Raw genomic sequence first — 19373 nt, 5'->3', positions numbered from 1 at the left:
TAACTGTGGCTGTGCTTAAGAATCTACCAGGATCCTCTCGTCGGTCGCTAACCAGCAAAAGACATGGAAATCCGTCTCGTTACCGACAAATCTATGCCGGACCTACACTCAATAATGATTTCGCTCTAGTCAACTCCAACATTCTTCCAGTCTCTATGTTGAGACCTCACGCCGACTTGCTATGGCCCTCGAGCTTTACATTCACCCCTGCAACCACAAACCGCCTCTTTGTCATCCTCCACCGCCTGACAAGCCACTGAGAATTCATATCCAAGGGCCGTTGGAGTCCATACAGAAGCTTCTTCCGAACGTATCCTGGAATCCGATTGGGCCTTTCCCGCAGCTAGGAGGCCAGAAGCTCGCAAGCCTTACATATGAGAAACTGTACCAGGGCCATAATTGCGCTCCGGCGGTGCGGGATGAGTACACGGCCTACGTAATAGAAGAGGGAATACCACTATTAGAGTAAGACCGCTATTACCGAAATCGGCTATTTAATAACATTGCCTAAGCCGCATCGATTACTACGGCGTCACATTTGACTACCTTGTCCCAGTCGATGATCCAAATCCAGAAGTACTCTCGATCAATATCATCGAAGTAGACAACGACGGAGGCGCATACGCGAACAAATTCCTGTTGTTTCGAGTAGATCCGGCAGAATACACAGGGAAGAAAGTGCTCGCCGTGCCAAGATGTTGTCAGAAAAAGAAAGGCACGCAGGATCGCGGGCGGACAAATAGCTTGGTAGCTGAGAGGGATGACGAGATCCGAGATGCAGCTGCGAACGGGGCGTTGAAAAGTTGAGTGGAGAGGGTTGGATTCGACACACCAGGGTCATGCCACCGCTCGAAGGGAAGACCAGAGACCGCTGGCGGCAATGTCTCGCTGTGCGCAAAGACTTCGCTAATAACGGGCAGAGGGTGGAGCGGGGCACGTCGCCATGATCTGTTAGGGCATGCCTTCTTCAATAGATCGAACCTCTGCAATTCTACTGTAAGATGTGACACATTTAACTCACATTTCCTCCTACAATCCCCTCCCCATCCTCCGTCAAACCCCGTATCAGCCTCCCTCCGCGCTTCAAGGATCTCCTCCCTCTGACTCTGATCACCTGTCCGGTGGATGTGATATTTATCGTCTAGAAGGCAAGAGAAGCGCGCCTCTCAGCTCGCTCTCGGTGTGTCCTGGCGAGAAGCATCAGACCTCGGGAGGGGCTTGCCAGTGACGTAAAACCAATCACGCAGCCTACGTGCCTCGTGCCGCTTAAGTCTACCGCAAGTGTTGCAAATGGGTATGGGCAAGAAGGCGCTTGCCGCTGGGGCCGGACATCGCTTAGATTGTGTTGCCCGTGGACACGGACTACGAGCGCGTTTTTAGGATGGACGAGGTTAGGAGGCTGGCTAGTTGGCAAGCCATCTGCTGCCAAAAAAACCTCTCTCGCCCCCCTTTGCTGCCGAGAGACTCCTCCCAGACCGCGTACGGAGCAGTTTCTGTCGGAGCTCAGAGTGAGGCGGTAGGGCGTTAGAGAGATGACAGTCCGAGTGGGTCCTTGTCAATTCTGGCCAGAACGAGAGATGCTTTCCGGTCGGCATAGCAGCTCGGTATGCTTGACGCAAGAAACGGAGTGGCGTTGCTATAGTTCGATTGGAAAGCTTATACGCTCGGGATGCTTTTGACATCACCATCTCGTCCCGTGCGCAACAGCACAAAGGCCCGCTCAGACCGCGACCGCCCCCAACGTATGTTCCCTGATAATATTCTTCTCGGACACATTTCGCTCCATATTCTCGAGGACAGACTCAGCAAACGCCAGCGCTCCAGACGGAGGACGTGCCCTGGGGTGCACCAACTGGATACTAAAGATCATGCAAGCATCGTTCCTAACGTTGACGCACTGGAACACTGACACGCCGATCGCAGCTCGCAACCCTAGCTGCGCCTTATGCTGGATAAGGATCCATGCGACCATTGAAGCGTTAGGCGTGCCTGTCTCTCCATCAGCGTTCACTGCTTTACAGCTCACTATCAGGAGAGTGACTGCATACCCATAATCGCCTGAAACTGCTCCGTACCGCTGCCGAACCATGTCCCAGGGAACAGCTGCAGCACCCGATTGACCTCGGCCAAGGCGCGCCTGAGGACCTGCAGCGTCTGGTCGTTTGTGATTTGCGCCATGACGATCCATTTGAGGTTGCTCGATGCGTGCGTGATTTCCTCCCATTGCGTCCAGATGATGTCGGAGGATCTTTGTAGGTGTGGGAGCTCGGTGGCGGGGACTGGGGGTCTGCGGTCTCGGGCGCGGGTTTGGGGCGAGTAGCGTGAGAGGGTCATTATGGCTGGATGGATGGGGTTAGTGGGTAGGGGATGAAGGCAAGGGCTGTTCTAGATGCAGATATATGTACCTCCGTCTATGTTATTGATGTCGAACTCGAAGGCGGCACCAGTGATCTGAGAGCATGGTTAGCCAGGCTGTTTTATGTTTGGAAGTTGTGCCGCTCTCAGATCCCACCCTCCTTGTCCAGCCGTCAGGCCCGACGTACGTCTGCACATCATTCAACGGGATTTTGCCATGGGAAATCCAACACGGCTCCCAGAAACCCCCGTCATGCGTTGCCTTGTCGCTGATGCCCAGTGATCTTAGGGCAGGTCCGATTCCGGAGTACTGGGGATTGATGTAGTCGTAGTCCTTGTTGCTGACTTCATATTCCTCGTAGCCCCAGTCCTCGAGGTCGTCTATTAGAACGGAATTAGCGAGGTGCAATTGTTGTCAGAGTGTGACTAGGCTTGCGTACCGTAACCATATGGGCTCTGAGCTGAATTCCGTTGCGGCGTGAACTCCAGGCCTGCGTCGTAGTCGGAGTAATACATCATATTGATGAGCCGCTGGCCTTTGCACCTCGCCCAGCGCCACGTTTCCGTATTTGCAGGCACTGGGGGAGGGTTCCGCCATTGCGTTGATTCGTCAGAGAAATTGAGGGTGGTGTTTCCAGGAACTGCGTCTAGAGGAGAAACATTGGAAACTGCAGGCTCCGAACGGGACTTCAGTGCATCCTCATGGGGCTTCGGCAGATATTCGACAACCCTCCCCGTGGCATGAGACACCAGAGAGATGAAAGTGGCGATGACTGCGAGTTTCATGGCGGACTCCTTAAATCGATAGTGGTTAACGAAGTGGGTGCAGGACGGTTGGGAATCGAAACGGGGCGGTAGAGGAAAAACAGAAGAGCAAGAAGGCCGATCTGCATTGTTCCCTCGTGGCGTGATGAGCGGGACCAAGTCATGGTGAATTCCGTTACGATCTCTTGACTAAGAGGGAATTCGGTGAAGGTGAGGATGTGCTAGTTTTCGGACCTCAATAGACATTGGGAAGGTGCGCCCAAGCCGGCGTCAACATCGCTGCGGCCGAAGTATTGGAAGAAAAACGGTAATATAGGGTAGGTATTCCATACATTATGCATACAAGCGGTATGCCCCATCCGCGACCATTGAGCAGTACCAGCAGCAGTCTTTGGCAAGCTTCCAGATTTTGGCCGGAAGCCAAACGCCTCTGTTCCACCGGACATGGTCCCATGGAGTCCGCCAGGCTCCCTGAGCTTCACACCAATCTTACCAACGACAAACCTAAAAGGGAACCCAGTCCATCCAGCTCTCCAAGAACCTTAGCCGACCCTCCGAAGCCACTGCCTCAAACTCCTCAAAATTCAGCAGTCCACTGCCTTTACGTTCGTGTATCTCTACCTCCACCGTCTCCAAGCTCGCTAAGAAAGGCAAATGGAGAGGAGATCTGCTGTGCATGCCCTCGCGTCGAATCATGTATTCAAGCGCCTTGACCGGCGCGGTTTCGGGCCCGAAGGAATACGGGTACTGGTCGACTGCGCGGGCCTCGATATGGAGCGTAAGAGTTTCAGTGTCGATATAGAGGAGGTGCATAGTAGGGTTGTTTGTAACGGGGCTCGCGGATAGAAAAGGCGGCGACACAGGCAAAGGAGGCGGCTGGGCAGGTTCAGTTGGATGGACATGGTTCTCGAGTTGAGATGCCGCCTGGGCTGCCGTGGATGCGTCATGAGCTGGTCTGTCGCTATCTTCCGATTTAGAATCGCAAACATGTTGAGCTGCAACGACGAAAATGGGGCCGAAGTATCGAAAATCGCTGATGAAATCTTCGGCTTCGTCGGAAGAAGCGTGATTAGAGTCAGCATCAGAAGCTGGTGTAGTTTCACGCTGCTGTGCCTCTAAATCAGCGTGTGAGTTGGGACGGAACTGAGGCATTGTCGGGTCTCGGTGGAACGTCGGTTGATGGCTTTCAATAGACGCCGGGCCCAACGGGGCTTCAGCGTGCGTCTCTGGTGTCGCCGGGCCCGAGGACGGCAGCCACCCCAACTGGCCTCCCAAGGAGCATATAGCTCTGGTTAGCTCATGCAGAACCTGCATCCTGTATAGCTTTGCGTTCCATAACTGAAGCTCTTCGGGCCCACAGTTGTCGTCCCAGTTGGCGTCGCAGGACTTTGCAAATTTGACGATGCCTTCCTCCGCAACGGCGAACAACGCCTTAACTCTTTCTTGTACGTCTTCTCTACTGAGTTGTGAGCTGCTCATCTGCCGTAAGACCTGCTTGACATCGCCAGAGCAGAATGATCCTACCAGCCAAGTAGCATACCGAAAGGTACCGAGAACGATAACGCTCCTGTTGATATCCTTCTCACGTTTAAACTCTTCTAGTGTCTCGTCAATTTGGGTGGCGAAAGTTCGTCGCTCAGCACGAGTGGCGTAAGCGTCCATGGCGTTGTCTTCCTTCTCTCGGAAAAGTGGGTTCAGCAGTTCGTTGAACGCTTGTTGGGTGAATTGATAGAGAACCTCCTTTCCAAGGTCCTTCTCCGGTTCCGGGATTTCATAACCACCCCAGCGTTCTCCGATCGGCCGAGAAGACGTAGAAGCATTAGAACGAGTTTCAATATCAACGTCATCCTGAAAGCGGACCCTCGAAGATGACCGGGATCCTCTTGGCCGCTCATGTTCTGGTGTCGGCGGTACGTCCACGTCTGCTGCATGCAAGTGATCCTCCATCTCCATGGGAGAAGGCCCATCTTCGGCGCCTTCCGGCCGCTCCAGGCCCTCTTCCTCATCTGTATAGAATTGCCTTCGAGCCCACCTATCTCTTACAGATTCATCAGCGGTTCTGCTGTGGCCCACTTCATAGAAGGCTTCCGAGTGAGCCCGCCGAATCATCTCCTCACGCTCCATTGTGTCTGGGACGTCGTCGATAATGGGCTCCTGTTCGTCATCTTCCGACTTGCCTCGCAAACGCTCATTCATGCCGTTCCCAGGAGGGATACTATTCTGAGTGAATGCCGAGCCTAAGGGCTGACTAGAGTGTATCGTCTCAAGCGCGCCCCGAACAGATAACTCTTCTGCGGATTCAGTGAGGTAGTTCCGGGTGGCTTCCTTCTCTATAGCATATTGTGCCCTAAATATCCTCAACACATCTTTGCGACTTATGTACCCGTCTCCATCGACATCGTACCCGTTGAAGACGATTCGGAGCTTGACGCGCATATCGGTTGAGTGTATTCCATCGAGCCCTCTGATAAACTCCTCAAAACCGATCAGGCCGTCATGATTTGTATCAAAGTAGGCGAATACACGATCGTAGATCAGATTCGGAGCAGAAATGAAGCTACTGTATCGCGGGATGAAGGCGTGATTGAAAGCACGTCGGTCTATCGCCCACCCTATGCTATTGGGATCTGCTTCCCACTCGGTCGCAGCGAGACACGTGAACTGGTCCCAAAGTGCCTCAATCTCTTCTGCTTCCATCTTCGTCTCGGATACGAGGCGTTTCTTGAGTGCGGAGCTGATGGAAGGGTCCATGGCATGTGGGCGGCCAGGATAGACTGGTTCTTGCTTTGGCAGTCCCAGGTACGGCGCAGGAATGCGGATCTTGTAGAAGATGTGGGTCTTGATATGGGAGTTGGTGGCTTCGCAATCCGAGCACAAGTCGAAATCGGGACAATTGGCGCATCGCCACCTGATGCCGCGGATCGGTCTGTTGTCGCAGCCATTGCATGTTATACCACGATGGATGACGCCTGCGAAGGTTGATTAGCGGTCTAAGGCCTCCAGGAGGAGCTTTCCGCAGCCCAAACATGCTTACCTTCTTGCCTTGCACGGTCTTCTGCAATATGGTACAGCGTGCGCTGCAGCGTTTGCCCATCGGAATCGATGCCCTCGCCCTCAGTGCCTTCGTCGCTCCTCCATGAGAGGTCGGTAGGCGCAATGCTGTCGGCTCCGTCAGCTGCTAGAGCAGCTTCCGTCTCTTCGTGCGCGAATCTGCTGGCATGCCTTTGCAGCGCTCGCGTTAAAGCTACCTCGTCCGGTAGCCGGTCACGGATCCATCGCGTCACCGCGCTTGTCTCTGTTGTTGAAAGCGTCCTGTCCGGGAAAGTGAGGGCAAGCAGGCGGTCTAGGAAAGCGTCATAGAGCTGCCCGATCCGGCTCTCTACAATCTCCGGAGTCGCGGTTGGTTCTGCGCGATGTGCTATCTCGCGGAGCGCAGCCGGCGATATGAGGCTACGAGCATCGAGAATGATTGAGTGTCCGAAGAAATCGAACTCGCCGAGCGGGTGCGCATCGTGCTGCAGGCGTTGGACTATGCGTGTGGTGGTCGACGTGCGAGGACGCGGTCGCTGAGGTCTGCGGATCGCGTTACTCCGGTGGAGGCCCTCTGCGGGAGCAGTCTGAACGCTGGTGTAGAGGAGGTATGTAGCGTAGGCGGCTGCCGCTCCGGTGAGGACCAGGATCGCAGGCCGGTAGCGGGACAAGGAGGACGGGGCCGAACTCGTCATGACAGCCTTGCCATGAACTAGAGGCGGCAGTAGTATCGCTCGGGTTGGCTCTGGGCTTTATGAGTATCCGACAAGGGAGTGTCAGGGCTTAGGGTACAGAGCTCCGTTTGCGCCGTGCGGAGTCGCAGGGTGACGCGGGCAGGGCAGGGCTGTTGGGACGAGCAAGCAGCTGGCAAACACTGAGACTACTTGACTGGCATGGTCACTGCCTGCAATAGCAGCCAGGCGTCGCTGAGGGATGGCGCGGTGGGGTGCTTCCTGCCATGGGCTCAGAGCTCGGAATAGTTAGCTAGCCCGCTTAGTCAGTCATTTCCGAAGACATCTGCGGACCTCCGAAACTCCCGTCACACAAAAGTAATAGTACATCGCCTCCTCCTCATTGCTGGAAATGTCGCCCGTTCCTCCATCATCCATCGTTTCCGCCCCCGTCCCAATCTCTTCCGGCATACGCTCCGTCCCGCTGCATGCACACAATGCTGGAGGCCGCCCCGCGCACAGATAATTCCTCCACGCTTCCACTCGAAAAGTCTACCAGGCCGAATGCCCACCATCCATTCTTAGATCTGCTGCCGTCTACTAAAGTCAGCGAGCCGCTTTGGCGGGTAAGACAACTGCAACCTACCATGAAGCTACTGGCGTCGCTGATCAGGAACACACCAGCACCGCGATATTCGCTCGGAGCAGAGAGACGTCCCAGCATGTTCTGCGTCGGCCAATCCGTTCGACGCTCCGGAAACTGCTTGAACAGTTCCTCAACCATTGCCGTTACGATATAGCCCGGCGAGATGGTATTGACGCGGATATTGTATTCACCCCACTCTGACGCCAGGTTCCGAGCAAGCTGAACTACTCCAGCCTTTGAGGCGTTGTATGCTGGACAGATGAGACCCTAACGAAACCATGAGCAAGCGTGAAGACTAATCACACCACAGACAAGCGCTTACCCTATTGGCCACGGTTGCAGACATGCTGGCGATCAGGACGATGCTTCCGCCGCTTCCGAACTTGATCATCTGCTTCGCGACTGCCTGAGAGGTCATGAAGACGCCCGTGATGTTGATCTCGAACATGCGGTTGGCGTCTTCTGCCGTATACTCAAGCGCTGGCGTCTCCTGCTGGATACCTGCAGCTGCGATCAAGCCATCCATCCTACCATGCTTGTCCCCGATCTCTTCGACGATCTTATTGAGATTCTTCACATCTCGTACATCGATTTGTCGGTAGTGCAAAGAGGTGTCAAGCTCCTTCCGTGCTCGTTCGGCAATTCTATGAAAGTCCGGCGAGGGCTCGGGAAGCCGATCGAGAGCGTACACTGTGCGATAATCATCAGATGCCCGCTTCTCGGCCAGAGAGTTGCAACTGGGAACGTACCGGTTGCTCCCGCCTCCAACAGAGCCTCTGCCTGGGTCAGACCAAGGCCACGAGCAGCGCCCGACACCAGTACAATCTTGTTGCTCAAATTGAACTCGGACAGACGTTTTGACGTCCCCAGAAATGGCATCTCCGCACTGTCACCGGCCGGAGGGGCCGGTGGCCCACCTGATTGGTATCTAGGCAGGCAGCTGGAGAATGCGCGTGTCGATTGCCATGAAGCAGCTATCAGCGCCGGTCTTTGCCGTCGAAGTGCTTGCGCAATCCGCAGCGCCGGACGTAGCAGCCCTCGAGCAGTCGTCATGATAATGGCGGAGAGCTTAGCAAGTATAGTATACGCCCAAATGGCAATTTAGCAAGACACTGATACCCGGACGCCGCGCTGAGTGCAGGAACTAAGCAGTAGGAGAAGAAAGCAGAATATTGGACAGCGTCATAGCAATGACGGCACTGAGCGAACATTTAAACCAGTGATCGAAAGCGAGACCGCATCATCTGCCCTCGAATCGGGCTGGACCCTTGAGATCTCATTTCGGCATGCCGTCGCGTTTGCAGGGGAAAAAGCTGGGAAAGCTGGGGGATCCAGCTGCAGCTTGAGCTATGTTGCGGGGAAGCTCGACGTCGGAATTTCCGAAAACGGACTTCCCGCGTCACCTCCGCGGCGAACAGCTTCTGGCATTGAATAGAAGCGACGGTAAGCGTTCTACAAGTACCTGTTTATGTAATATTAGACTAGCTATTACTAGGTACTATAATAATTAGTATTCTATTAGATAAGTAGCTAACGTACTTCACAAGCAAACAGCCCACGAATTTCTTAGCAAGAAAATTAACGAAAATTAATAAGTTTTTCTTAAATAACTAAGTAAAACCTTAATATTTTTCTATAAAAATTTATATATATATTCTCTATAGTATATTATACCTTATAGTAAAGTTATACTAAGATATATTACGTAATTAAAAAGCTATACGTATTTAACTAACTTTTAAGAAAAAATCTAGTTTACTTCTAGTAAGTACTACTAACGTACTTTATAAGTAAATTAACTATATAAGTAAGCTAACTACCTTTCTCTTAATAAGAAAATTAACGAAAATTAATACGTTTTTCTTAAATAACTAAGTAAACCCTTAATATTTCTCTATAAAAATTTAAATATATATTCTTTATAGTATATTTGTTATAAGCTATTCTCTTAACTAAGACTAGAGCTTACTTGCGTAAGAGAAGGTAAGAGGTATACTTTAGGCTAGAATCTTTAGTAACAAAGAGGTAAAGGTAATAATACTATAAATCGCAAGTCTCTATAGTAATTTAGTAAACAAAGTAATAACTATAAGAAGCTATAAGAAGCGAGCTTCTTCTAGTTATATACATGTGCCCTCTTAGCTAGATTAGATACTAAGACTCTAGCCCGCGTAGATTAGGTCTAATCTACCTTACTTACGTCTAATCTATCTAATCTATGTTACGTAGCCCTAATTATTTCTATAACTCTACACGTAATTTCTTGTCTTATAACCTTAGGCCTAGCCTGCTACCTTTCTCTACTCTAGCTAGCTAGCCTTGTTTCTAATTCTATAATCGTAACATCTGCCCCTTCTTCTAAAGCGTTATTCTAAAGCTCTATTCTATTTCTAGGTATAGTATTTTATTATTCTATACTATTCTTATATAAGAGTAGTGCTATTTATAATTCTATAGTATTATATTCTCTCTTTTCTTCCTATTCTTACTATACCGCCTGTGCGTACTAAGTCTTTAATAGTCTATTATTATTGTTACGCTAACCTTGTTCTGCGTACTAGCGTTAATATGTCTAACAATTCTTATAGCGCTTACTATTCTCGCGACCTACGTTGTGTCGTAAAGGTATTCTTAGGTTGTTATTCTAAGTGTATTGTAAAGAGTTAGTTCTATAATAAGGTGCTAGACCTAAAAGAGGTAGAGAAGCTAGATTAGCTAATAACTAATCTCTATTCTTAGTAGTCTAAGGCTAGCTCTGTAGTAGAGCAGCTTGCTAAGTCGCGTTATTAGCAGAAGGCTACTCTAGCTAAGTTATAGCGTGCCGCTATAGCGCGTAGTAACTATCTCTAGAAGTAGCTAGAGCTAGTACAGCGTTGTTGCAACGCACTACTTGTCTAGAATCTAGCTAATATTAAGAAGTTAGAGCGGCTAGAGTAGAAGGTATAGTAACCTTTATAGCTACTACTCTCTATTTCTTTAGTTAATCCTCTTTAGTTATTTAACTAGAGTCGTCTAGAGAATCTAGGGTTCTAGTCTCTAGGTTTTAGAGGTAGTAGTGCTAGCGAAACTTCTTAAGTTTCTTAGAGCAGTTCTTAAGGTTTTCTAGTAGTTTCTAGGTGTCTTCTTCTAGTAGGTATTCTTCTTACCTAACCTAGTACTTCTACTAACCTTATATACGCTTTCTATCTAGTATTCTTTTAACCTTATAGTTCTAGTCTAGTTCTACCTTAGTTTATTTATTAAGTAGTACGTTGTTAAGTGCTAGCTTAAGTTTAGACTTATAGAATATAGAATGTATTCTTATTATTAGTAGTAGCCTTAGCCTAAAACTAACAGGTCTAAGTTGTTTATCTATTTTAAATAGTCTAATTTATAGGTAGTTAAGTTTTTTACTAGGTTGTTTAGTGCGCAAGTTTTTTTACAAAATAAAAACTTTACCCCTCTTCTTAAAGGTTAGTTCTTTAATTCTTTTCTTGTTTACTTATTAGGTTATTTTTTCTACTATTTTCTATAGTCTATTATAGATTATTCTTATTTAGCGTTTCTTCTCTTCTACCTTTAGAAAAATTATAGTTATATAAGCTAGAGCTCTATATATTCTAGCCTTATATTTATAATATACCTAGTAGAGAGTTATCTCTATAGTTTCTTATTTTGCTATATTGTACGCTAATTATGCTATAGATAGTAGCTTAACCTAGTTATCTTATTTCTAGTTAACGTAGTTTCTTAGGTATTCTTCTAGAGTTTAGTTTGTTTATTCTATTTAGCTGTTAGTTTGTAGGTAAAAGCTAGTTAATATTTAATTACTTATTTCTATTTAGTTAAGTAGTGCGTTCTAGAACTTAGACGTAAATAACTTGTCTCTATCTATAGTAACCCGTTCTAGTATTCTATGTTAGCTAAACAATTATTAGCTTACCTTATAAGCTAGTTCTTTAGCCTTAAGAGTTTTACTAGTTACGTAGAAGTATACATACTTAGTAAATTAGTTTATAATTACTAGAATAGCGTTGCACTTTCTTTATAACGCGGGTTTAATTAATCTAGGTAGCTTTATAATAAAGTCTATAGTAACGTGTTACTATAGTGCTATAGATAGCTTTAGTAGTTATAGTAGTCTATATAGTTAGTATCTAACTACCTTATTCTATTAGTATTCTATACACTTCTATATTATTTTTATAACTTTCTTCTTTATTATAGAGAATCTATATTCTTGTTGTAACCTCTCTAGAGTACGTTTAATTTCTTAGTGCCTATACGTTATCGTGCTGTAGAATTTCTAGAGGAATTCTGTTTGTAGTACCTCTAGCACTTTCTATTATCTCTAGCTGTTAATTAGCTCTAGTCTATTGTTCTATTAGTCTCTAATCTTCGTAATCTAGCTAGTCTGTAGTCTATTGTATTCTAGAGTTCTATCTAGTCTAGTGTAAAGTATAGCGTTATATTTCTTCTTTATAGTACCTACGTAGTTAGCTCTATAACTAAGTGTATCTATAGCTCTATTCTTAGTACCTTTCTAGTGTTAGATTGTAAAGTTTAGTGTAGCTAGCGTTTCTACCTATCTAACTTATTGTTAGTTTAGCGTTTTTGTTGTTATAAATACTATAAGGTTTTTATAGTCTAATACTACGTTAATAGAGTATTTAGCGCCTTCTAAGTATATTCTCTATTCTTTTATAGCTACTATAATAGCTATAAGTTCTTTATTATATATATTATAGTTAAGTTCTAGTGCTAAGAACTTTCTTAAGTAGAAGAAGTATAGTTAGTACTTGCTATTCTCTCTAGGTTAGCTAAGGCATGCTTCTAGAGCTTAGTCTAACGCATCTATTTTAACTTATATTAGTTTATTCTTATTAAACGTTTATAGTAATAGTGCGGTAGTAAACGTTTATTTTAGCGTCTTAAACGCTTATTACTATAGGTTTTTCTATCTAAACTCTTAGTCTTTTTTAGTAATCTTTGTAAGTAGAGTAGTAATCTATAAGTACCTCTAGATAAACTTTTAGTAGTAGTTTGCAAATTCTAGAAAGAACTATACTTCTTTTACTATCTAGAGTATAGGCTAGTCTAGAACTACCTAGACCTTGTCTATTTCTATCTAAATCTTCTTCTAGGTTAGGTAGAATTCTAAGTAGCTAGTCTCTATACAATAGAATTTGCTTTTATTAGAGGCTATTAGAAGCCTGTATTTTCTAAGCTTCTATAGTGTTCTTCGCACGTAGTTCTTATATTCTTCTAGTTTTCTCTTTAAATACATAAGTACGTTGTCTAGGTAGGCTATAGTAAACCTTTCTAGGTATTCGTGTAGAGCTATATTAATTATGCTTTAGAATATTACTAGTATATTAGTAAGTCTAAATAGTATAACTAGGTATTTATATAGACCTTCTCTTATTCTAAAGGCTATTTTCTATTTATAGCCTTTCTTAATCTATATTTAGTAGTACCCCTCTTAGATGTTAAACTTTATAAACTATTGCGCTCTAGCAAGCTAGTCTATAAGTTCTAAGATTATAGGTAGTAGATATTAGTTCTTTTAAGTTGCCTAGTTAAGCTGTTAGTAGTTAATATATAATCTTAACTATCTATTCTTCTTTAGCACGAATAGCACTAGTAAGGCTATTAGGCTTTAGCTTTCTTAAATATATTCTTTTTATAGGAGTCTCTTTAGATATCTTTAGAGTTTCTCTCTTTACTTACAGCTAAGTAGGTATATTAGCTCTAGTTTTAGCGTAGCTTTACCTTCTATAGGTATCTTATAGTTCTATAGTTTATGTTTAGGTAGAACGCTGTTATTCTATCTATTAAATAATAACGCGAACTTCTTATAGTCTTTCTTAACCTTCTAAGGTAGTTACTCTATATTAGGTTGTAGCTTTTGTATCTACATAACGCTAACGTCTTAAGGTTATTTTTTTGTCTATTTTATTAAACCTACAAATAATATTCTTCTAATCTTTACCTCTAGCTTTTAGTAAGCTCTTAGGTAGTGTCTTACTCTAGCCTTCTATGCTACTTAGAGCCTTCCTTAAAGTTCTAACCTAATCTAACTAATATTAGAGTCGTGTCTTTATAACTAGTCTAGTTCTAGAAGTACGTCTATATTTTCTAGTTCTATAATATTATAGAAACGTTGTTTCTATATTTCTTAGACATCTAATACTTATACCTTAGTTTTTAAGCAAATCTATTCTTAGCTAAAGGTAGGTAGCTAGTTATCTATAAGTCTACGCTAGTAAATAGGTTAGAGTTAGGTCGAGGTTAGGTTACCTTATGTAAGACCCTAACCTAACTCTAACTCTAACCTAAAATTTTAACGCTAGTAATAGGTTAGAGTTAGGTTAGAGTTGTATAGACTAGAGGTTAGAGTTAGGTTAGGTTGCATAGACTAGGGGTTAGAGTTAGGTTAGGTTGCACAGACTCTAGATTAGAGTTAGGTTACTAGATAGTTTTATAGATAGTTTTATAAATAGTTATTATAGATAGTTATTATAGATAGTTATTATAGATAGTTATTATATTATATAGGTAGTTATATTAAAACTATAGCCTACGTATTTTTACGTAATCTATCTAGGCTACTATTACGCTAGTAGCTATCTAGAAACTAGAAATTGTAAACTTGCTGTAGTACTGCCTTGCTAGTTGCGAATTCTTTTATTAAATAGTAACTCTCTTAGTATAAATAGCGTTTATATTATAATCTATAAGAGTTAGTAGATAGTAAATAATAAAGAGATAATTAACTATACCTTTAAGATATCTAACTATAAATACTTTATAAGCCTTCTAGAGTACTTCTATTACACTCTTCTAAAAGCGTAGAGTTAGAATAGCGCTTATAGAGTATGTAATTTTATAAATAAGATAACTAAATAGAAGCTTATAGATAAGAAGTTTAGTCTCTTTCTAATATTACTTAATTTCTTAGAGCGCTACAGCTGCGTATTATTAGCATCTAACTATAATTAATAACTGTAATAATTATACTACCTAGCCTAAAGCAACGCTTCTTTTTCTAATACTTCTAATAGGCAAATAGCGCTAACTTTTAGGTAAAGTATTATCTTCTTAGTACTTTACTAGCTATAGTAGAGTTGCCTTAGGTCTTTGTATAAGCTATAATAGTAGAATTAAGCGTTAACTATATATAGAGTAGAGTTATAGGTAATAGCTAGGTAGGTATAGTATATATAAGTGTTTAGGTTATTTTGTAAAGATAAACTATAGTAGTAAAGGTAAAGTACGTGCTAGGCGTACTAGACGTATATAGACTACCTACTCTATACTATAAACCTACAAATAATAAATATTATTTCTTTCTCTAACTCTTAACTCTACTCTATATTAATATAGACATTTATTATATTTATGTAATAGATTTAATTAAACAAGAGCCTACTAATGTTCTAGAGGGTCTGCTACTAAGTATTAAGATTAAAATCCTGCTAGGTTTTAAGCGTAATAAATAGAAGAAGCTTACTAAAGTAATATTTACATTTATTTATAATAGTATATGCTAACTCTTATAGAGCTATACTTGTAAAGAGTAAGAAGTTAACAAAATTCTTACGTAGTGTAGTTAAGGTAGTTCTTAGAGGGGACATTCTACTAACTTAAAAGTTCTATTTAAGAGCTAACTTAGCTCTAGCTCTTACGCTGTTGCCTAAAGAGACTAAGCTACTCTCTTTAGTAGAGAGAAGAAAGAGATTTAGAGCGCTAACTTAAGTAATCGTGCTACAAAATACTAGCTTATTAATAAGCTTAAAACTAAGAACAAGAAATACAAATCTATAGAATAAGCTAAGAGAAAGAAATATCTTAAGGCTAAGCTAGAGAAGCTTACAGAAAAGCGCTATAATAAATAGAAGAGTAGTAAGTAATTATAGTTATTTATTACGTATTTCTACTAACAAACTATAGTTAAGTAGCTATAGACTAACCTTAATTACGTTTATAAGAAATAGGAGTATATATACTAAGAAGTTAACTTAAGAAAGTATTAGAGAGTCTTAATAAAGGTGTTAGACGTAGATTAAAGTAGCTCTAGTTTAAAGCTTTAAGGCTATAGAAATTAGCGGCTATTTAGCTTAGGTAGTACTTTTAAAAAGATTATACACAACACCTACTAAAAAGAACTAGTAAAACTTAATAGTAATTTCTTTAAGAATAAAGAGGTAAAGGTAGAATAGTAAAAGTTTATTAATAACCTAACGCTAGAGAAGTTAGCTATAGTTATAAGTAAGAGCTAAACGTAAGTTTAACATATTATTTTATTACGTATACGTACTAATTATACTAGACAACGCAAGCCTACGCCTATATTTAAGCTTATAGGTGTTTAGAATAACGTTACTCTATAGAGTAATAGGCTATACGTTATAAGAAATAAGAGTAATAAATATAAGAAAGAAGTTAATAATAATTTAGAGATTAATAATTATTATAATTAGAGAGAAAATAAGTATAAGACTAAGAAGTAATAGAAAGAGGCATAAGTAGATATAGATATAGATAAGACTAACTTTAAGAGCTTTATAGACTTTAAGAGCTTCTCTAATAATAATATATAGGTATAAAACGTCTAAGCTTATTACTATATATTTAGAGTTAGATAGTAGTAATTATAGCTAATAACTATAGTCTATAACGTAACTTAAAATATTAATTACCTTACGCGCTCTTAGTACTATTTATATACTCTAATAAGGTACAAATAGCTATACGCTAATTATATAGTATTAAAATTACGTTCTAGCTTAAAGTTAGTCTATAGTTCTAGCTTTTTAGACATACGTTTAAGTAAAAAGTTCTAGTCTATACTTTCTACTTTAGACTTTCTAAGATTTATTATAGCTTTTTATTATAGTCTCTATATAGCTAAACTACCTCTTAAGCTTCTATAAGCTCTCTATTAACTTAAGATAACTACCTCTTAGCTTGTTAAAGAAGGGGAGAAAAGACTTCTATACTTAGTTAAATACCCGCCTATATATATCTAATAAGAAGAGAAAGAAGAGAATATTCTATTAACGTAAAATAAGTAGTAGACTAAGACTAAATAGAGTATAGACTCTATAGCTAGTTCTCTACGTTAGAACTCTACTAGCTACTCTAGCTAGGTATAGTAATATTTTAGCAAGGCTATAGACTATATAAATAGCTATCTATATATATTCTATCTTAACTATAGCCTTATACTTTAGCACCTAATAGTAGAATCTATTAGAATAAAGTATCTTTTAAACTATCTTAGTACCTAAAGTTGTAAAAGTACTATAGTTCCTATCTATACTTAAAACCTAACGCTTATTAACCTAATCTCTAGACCTTAGCGTAGAGCTACGCCTAGCTCTATTCTATTCTATTTAGTTCTAGCTCTTAAGAATAAGCTTGTACAGGTAGCTATTAATAGTAATTAGTCTTTTTAAATAGTTAAGCGGCTATCCTTCTAGCGCTTTCTTTAATTCCTGCGACTAGAGGCTGCGATAATTAGCTATTATAAATTCTAAGTAATGTTCTAGTTCTAGTTTTAAAAAGTAAAAGACTTTCTTCTTAATAACCTTAGTAAAGTAACAAAGATTTTAATTATATTAGATAGGTAGTCTATAGGCAACTACCTTAGCTTTCTTATAATAAAAGGATACTATATTAATTATAATTAGCAACTTTAGAAGAAACTTCTTAATTTTCTTCTAATTCGCAAAAGATATATAGGTACTTCTATAGTAGTAGAAGTACTATAAGTACTCTTAGATATAACTACTAAGTAACAGCTTCTAGCTATTACTTATAATAATGCTAGTAGTAATAATACGCTTAGTCGCGTTGTTAAAACAAAACTAAAAGAGAAGAATATTAACTAGAGCGCTATAGAAAATATAGTGCTATGCCTAGCGCATATTATTAACCTTGTTATCTAGAATATTATCTAGTATCTCTAGCTAGTAGCTTCTACTAAGGTTAGCGCTATAGAGACTCTAGAGAGGCGCTATATAAGGGAGATTAGAGTATAGGTATCTATTCTAAATTTTCTTTATAAGGTATATGTACTATTTATTATATATAGTTATTATAGGCTAAGTAACTACTAGCTCTAGGCTATCTATATCGCGATTAATACGTTACTATAGTACTATAAGCGTTTTATTGCTATATAGTAACACCTACTAGTAAAGAACTAGTTATCTATTATTTACGATATTAAAACTTAATAGAACTTAACCTTTAATATATGCGCGCGCGTAATTAAACTCTAAAGATATATTAATAAATAGCTAAAATAGAAAACTATACTAAAGCTAGGTGTTAATATTAACTACACCTCTAGTAATTATAATATAGCTAAGGTAGACTTTTATAACCTTAAACAACTTTGCCTATTATCTATAGAATAGTACTACCTTAAGCTTATTACTAAGGTGCTTTAGTAGTTTAAGAATACAACTAGCTTTCTAAGTAAAAATTAGAAACCTTAGATCTAGTATATTTAGCTTATATACAATTAACTCTTTAACTTCTTAGATAAAATATTAGAGAACTTAAATAAAGACCTAGAGAACTAAGAGAACGTAGAGTAGCTAGAAGTAGTATAGGCTATAGCTAAAAAAGGCTAATTAAAATTAAGTAAGTACTACTTAAAGATAGACGTAGAGTGTAGGTTTCTATTTAACTACGTAACTATTCTTAATCTAACCTAGAAACTTATAGCCTATAAGGTATAATTATTATAGCTATTTATTATAATTTTATTCTAATTATATATCTAGAATAAAATATAGAATACCTAGAATAAGCACACCTACTACTAAGAGTTTCTTAATTACCTTAACTACTATAATTACTAGAAACGTATAGATTCTACTCTAGGCCTAAGCGTCTATATAAGAAGATTATAGAGTAGTAAGTAGTTTTAGAAGCTACCTTATCTACCTTAATTATAATTAAGTAGTCTTTCTACTCTATTCTAGAGCTTCTATATCTAAGAAATTAATAAGTTAAATAGCTAAGAAACTCTAGACGTAAATAGCCTAACCTACTATAAAGGAGAATTCTACCTTAGTACTACTTGTGTACTAGTAGGTAATTCTTTTAATATTCTAGAGTAGTAGTAAGTAAATAAGAGTATATACTCTTAACTAGCTTAAGTTATAAAGAATATTCTTGTAGTACTAATTACCTAGGTTAGTGTTAAGCGTGTCTTTAATATTGCTAAGAATATAATTAGTAATTAAAGGTACTAACTTTCTACTAGAACTATCTAGTAGATTATAGTTCTTAAGAACGCAATTTTATAAAAGACTTAAGAGAAGGGATAAGATACAAACCTTCTAGCTATAGGTATAGGCGAGAATAAAGTACTATTTAACAAGGTAGATAATCTACTTAAGCTTCTAGCAGAGCTAGCTAAGCTTCTAGCAGAGCTAGCACTAGTTAAGCATGCAGGTAGTAGAGATTAGGTTACTATTAAGAATAAGAATATAGAGAACCTAGTATTAGAAAGGCTACTACTATAGGCACTATCGCGAAAGCGTAAGTACAGAGATTAGGTTACTATAGAGAATAAGAATATAGAGGACTAGTAGTAGAAAAGCTATTACTATAGGTACTATTATAAGTGTAAAAGCCCTCTAAGTAGTATAAAGACTATTAGATAGAATAACTATCTATATATTCTAATTAATTCTTTAAATAGTAGTATAATTATAAGCTATTATAACTATCTATATATTCTAAACAAAACTCTTTAAGTACTACTATAATTATAAGCTATTATAATTAACCTACTATATATTCTAAATAAACCTAACCTAACCTAGTAGGCAACCTCTAACCTAACTCTAACCTAAGCTTTAACTACTCTAACCTAACTCTAACCTAAGCTTTAACTACTCTAA

General features: G+C 40.7%; 4 protein-coding genes across 4 annotated transcripts; 1 reads left to right on the top strand and 3 right to left on the bottom strand.

The window, feature by feature from the left end:
- Nucleotides 1-181: 181 nt before the first annotated feature.
- BU26DRAFT_600233 (uncharacterized protein) lies at nt 182-1025 on the top strand (the record flags this gene model as incomplete). Its single annotated transcript, XM_033835163.1, has 2 exons — nt 182-465; nt 513-1025. The coding sequence occupies 2 exons, from the start codon at nt 182-184 to the stop codon at nt 805-807; spliced, it is 579 nt and encodes a 192-aa protein (XP_033689566.1). The 3' UTR covers nt 808-1025.
- Nucleotides 1026-2320: 1295 nt separating this feature from the next.
- On the bottom strand, nt 2321-2984 carry BU26DRAFT_140710 (uncharacterized protein). Its single transcript, XM_033819810.1, has 2 exons — nt 2796-2984; nt 2321-2736 (listed from the first exon to the last, which is right to left on the bottom strand). Exons 1-2 carry the CDS (start codon nt 2872-2874, stop codon nt 2417-2419), a joined length of 399 nt encoding a protein of 132 aa, XP_033689565.1. The 5' UTR covers nt 2875-2984; the 3' UTR covers nt 2321-2416.
- Nucleotides 2985-3624: 640 nt separating this feature from the next.
- On the bottom strand, nt 3625-6845 carry BU26DRAFT_417513 (uncharacterized protein; the record flags this gene model as incomplete). The annotated part of the gene is made up of 2 exons (XM_033823205.1): nt 3625-6089; nt 6155-6845. 2 exons carry the CDS (start codon nt 6843-6845, stop codon nt 3625-3627), a joined length of 3156 nt encoding a protein of 1051 aa, XP_033689564.1.
- A 528-nt stretch (nt 6846-7373) lies between these two features.
- On the bottom strand, nt 7374-8346 carry BU26DRAFT_418103 (NAD(P)-binding protein; the record flags this gene model as incomplete). The annotated part of the gene is made up of 4 exons (XM_033823235.1): nt 7374-7418; nt 7468-7734; nt 7790-8157; nt 8217-8346. The coding sequence occupies 4 exons, from the start codon at nt 8344-8346 to the stop codon at nt 7374-7376; spliced, it is 810 nt and encodes a 269-aa protein (XP_033689563.1).
- Between the last annotated feature and the right edge of the window lie 11027 nt (nt 8347-19373).

Source organism: Trematosphaeria pertusa (genome assembly GCF_010094035.1).
Source record: "Trematosphaeria pertusa strain CBS 122368 unplaced genomic scaffold BU26scaffold_2, whole genome shotgun sequence".
Taxonomy (NCBI): domain Eukaryota; kingdom Fungi; phylum Ascomycota; class Dothideomycetes; order Pleosporales; family Trematosphaeriaceae; genus Trematosphaeria; species Trematosphaeria pertusa.
The sequence above is the reverse complement of the archived record's forward strand: the minus strand, read 5'-3'. Positions and strand labels throughout refer to the sequence as shown.

Coding starts and splice junctions, on each gene's coding strand:
- BU26DRAFT_140710 (XM_033819810.1), bottom strand. CDS start 2,874: ATGATGTATTACTCCGACTACGACGCAGGCCTGGAGTTCACGCCGCAA. Junction 2,737..2,795: donor TCAGAGCCCATATGGTTACG/GTACGCAAGCCT, acceptor CCGTTCTAATAG/ACGACCTCGAGGACTGGGGC.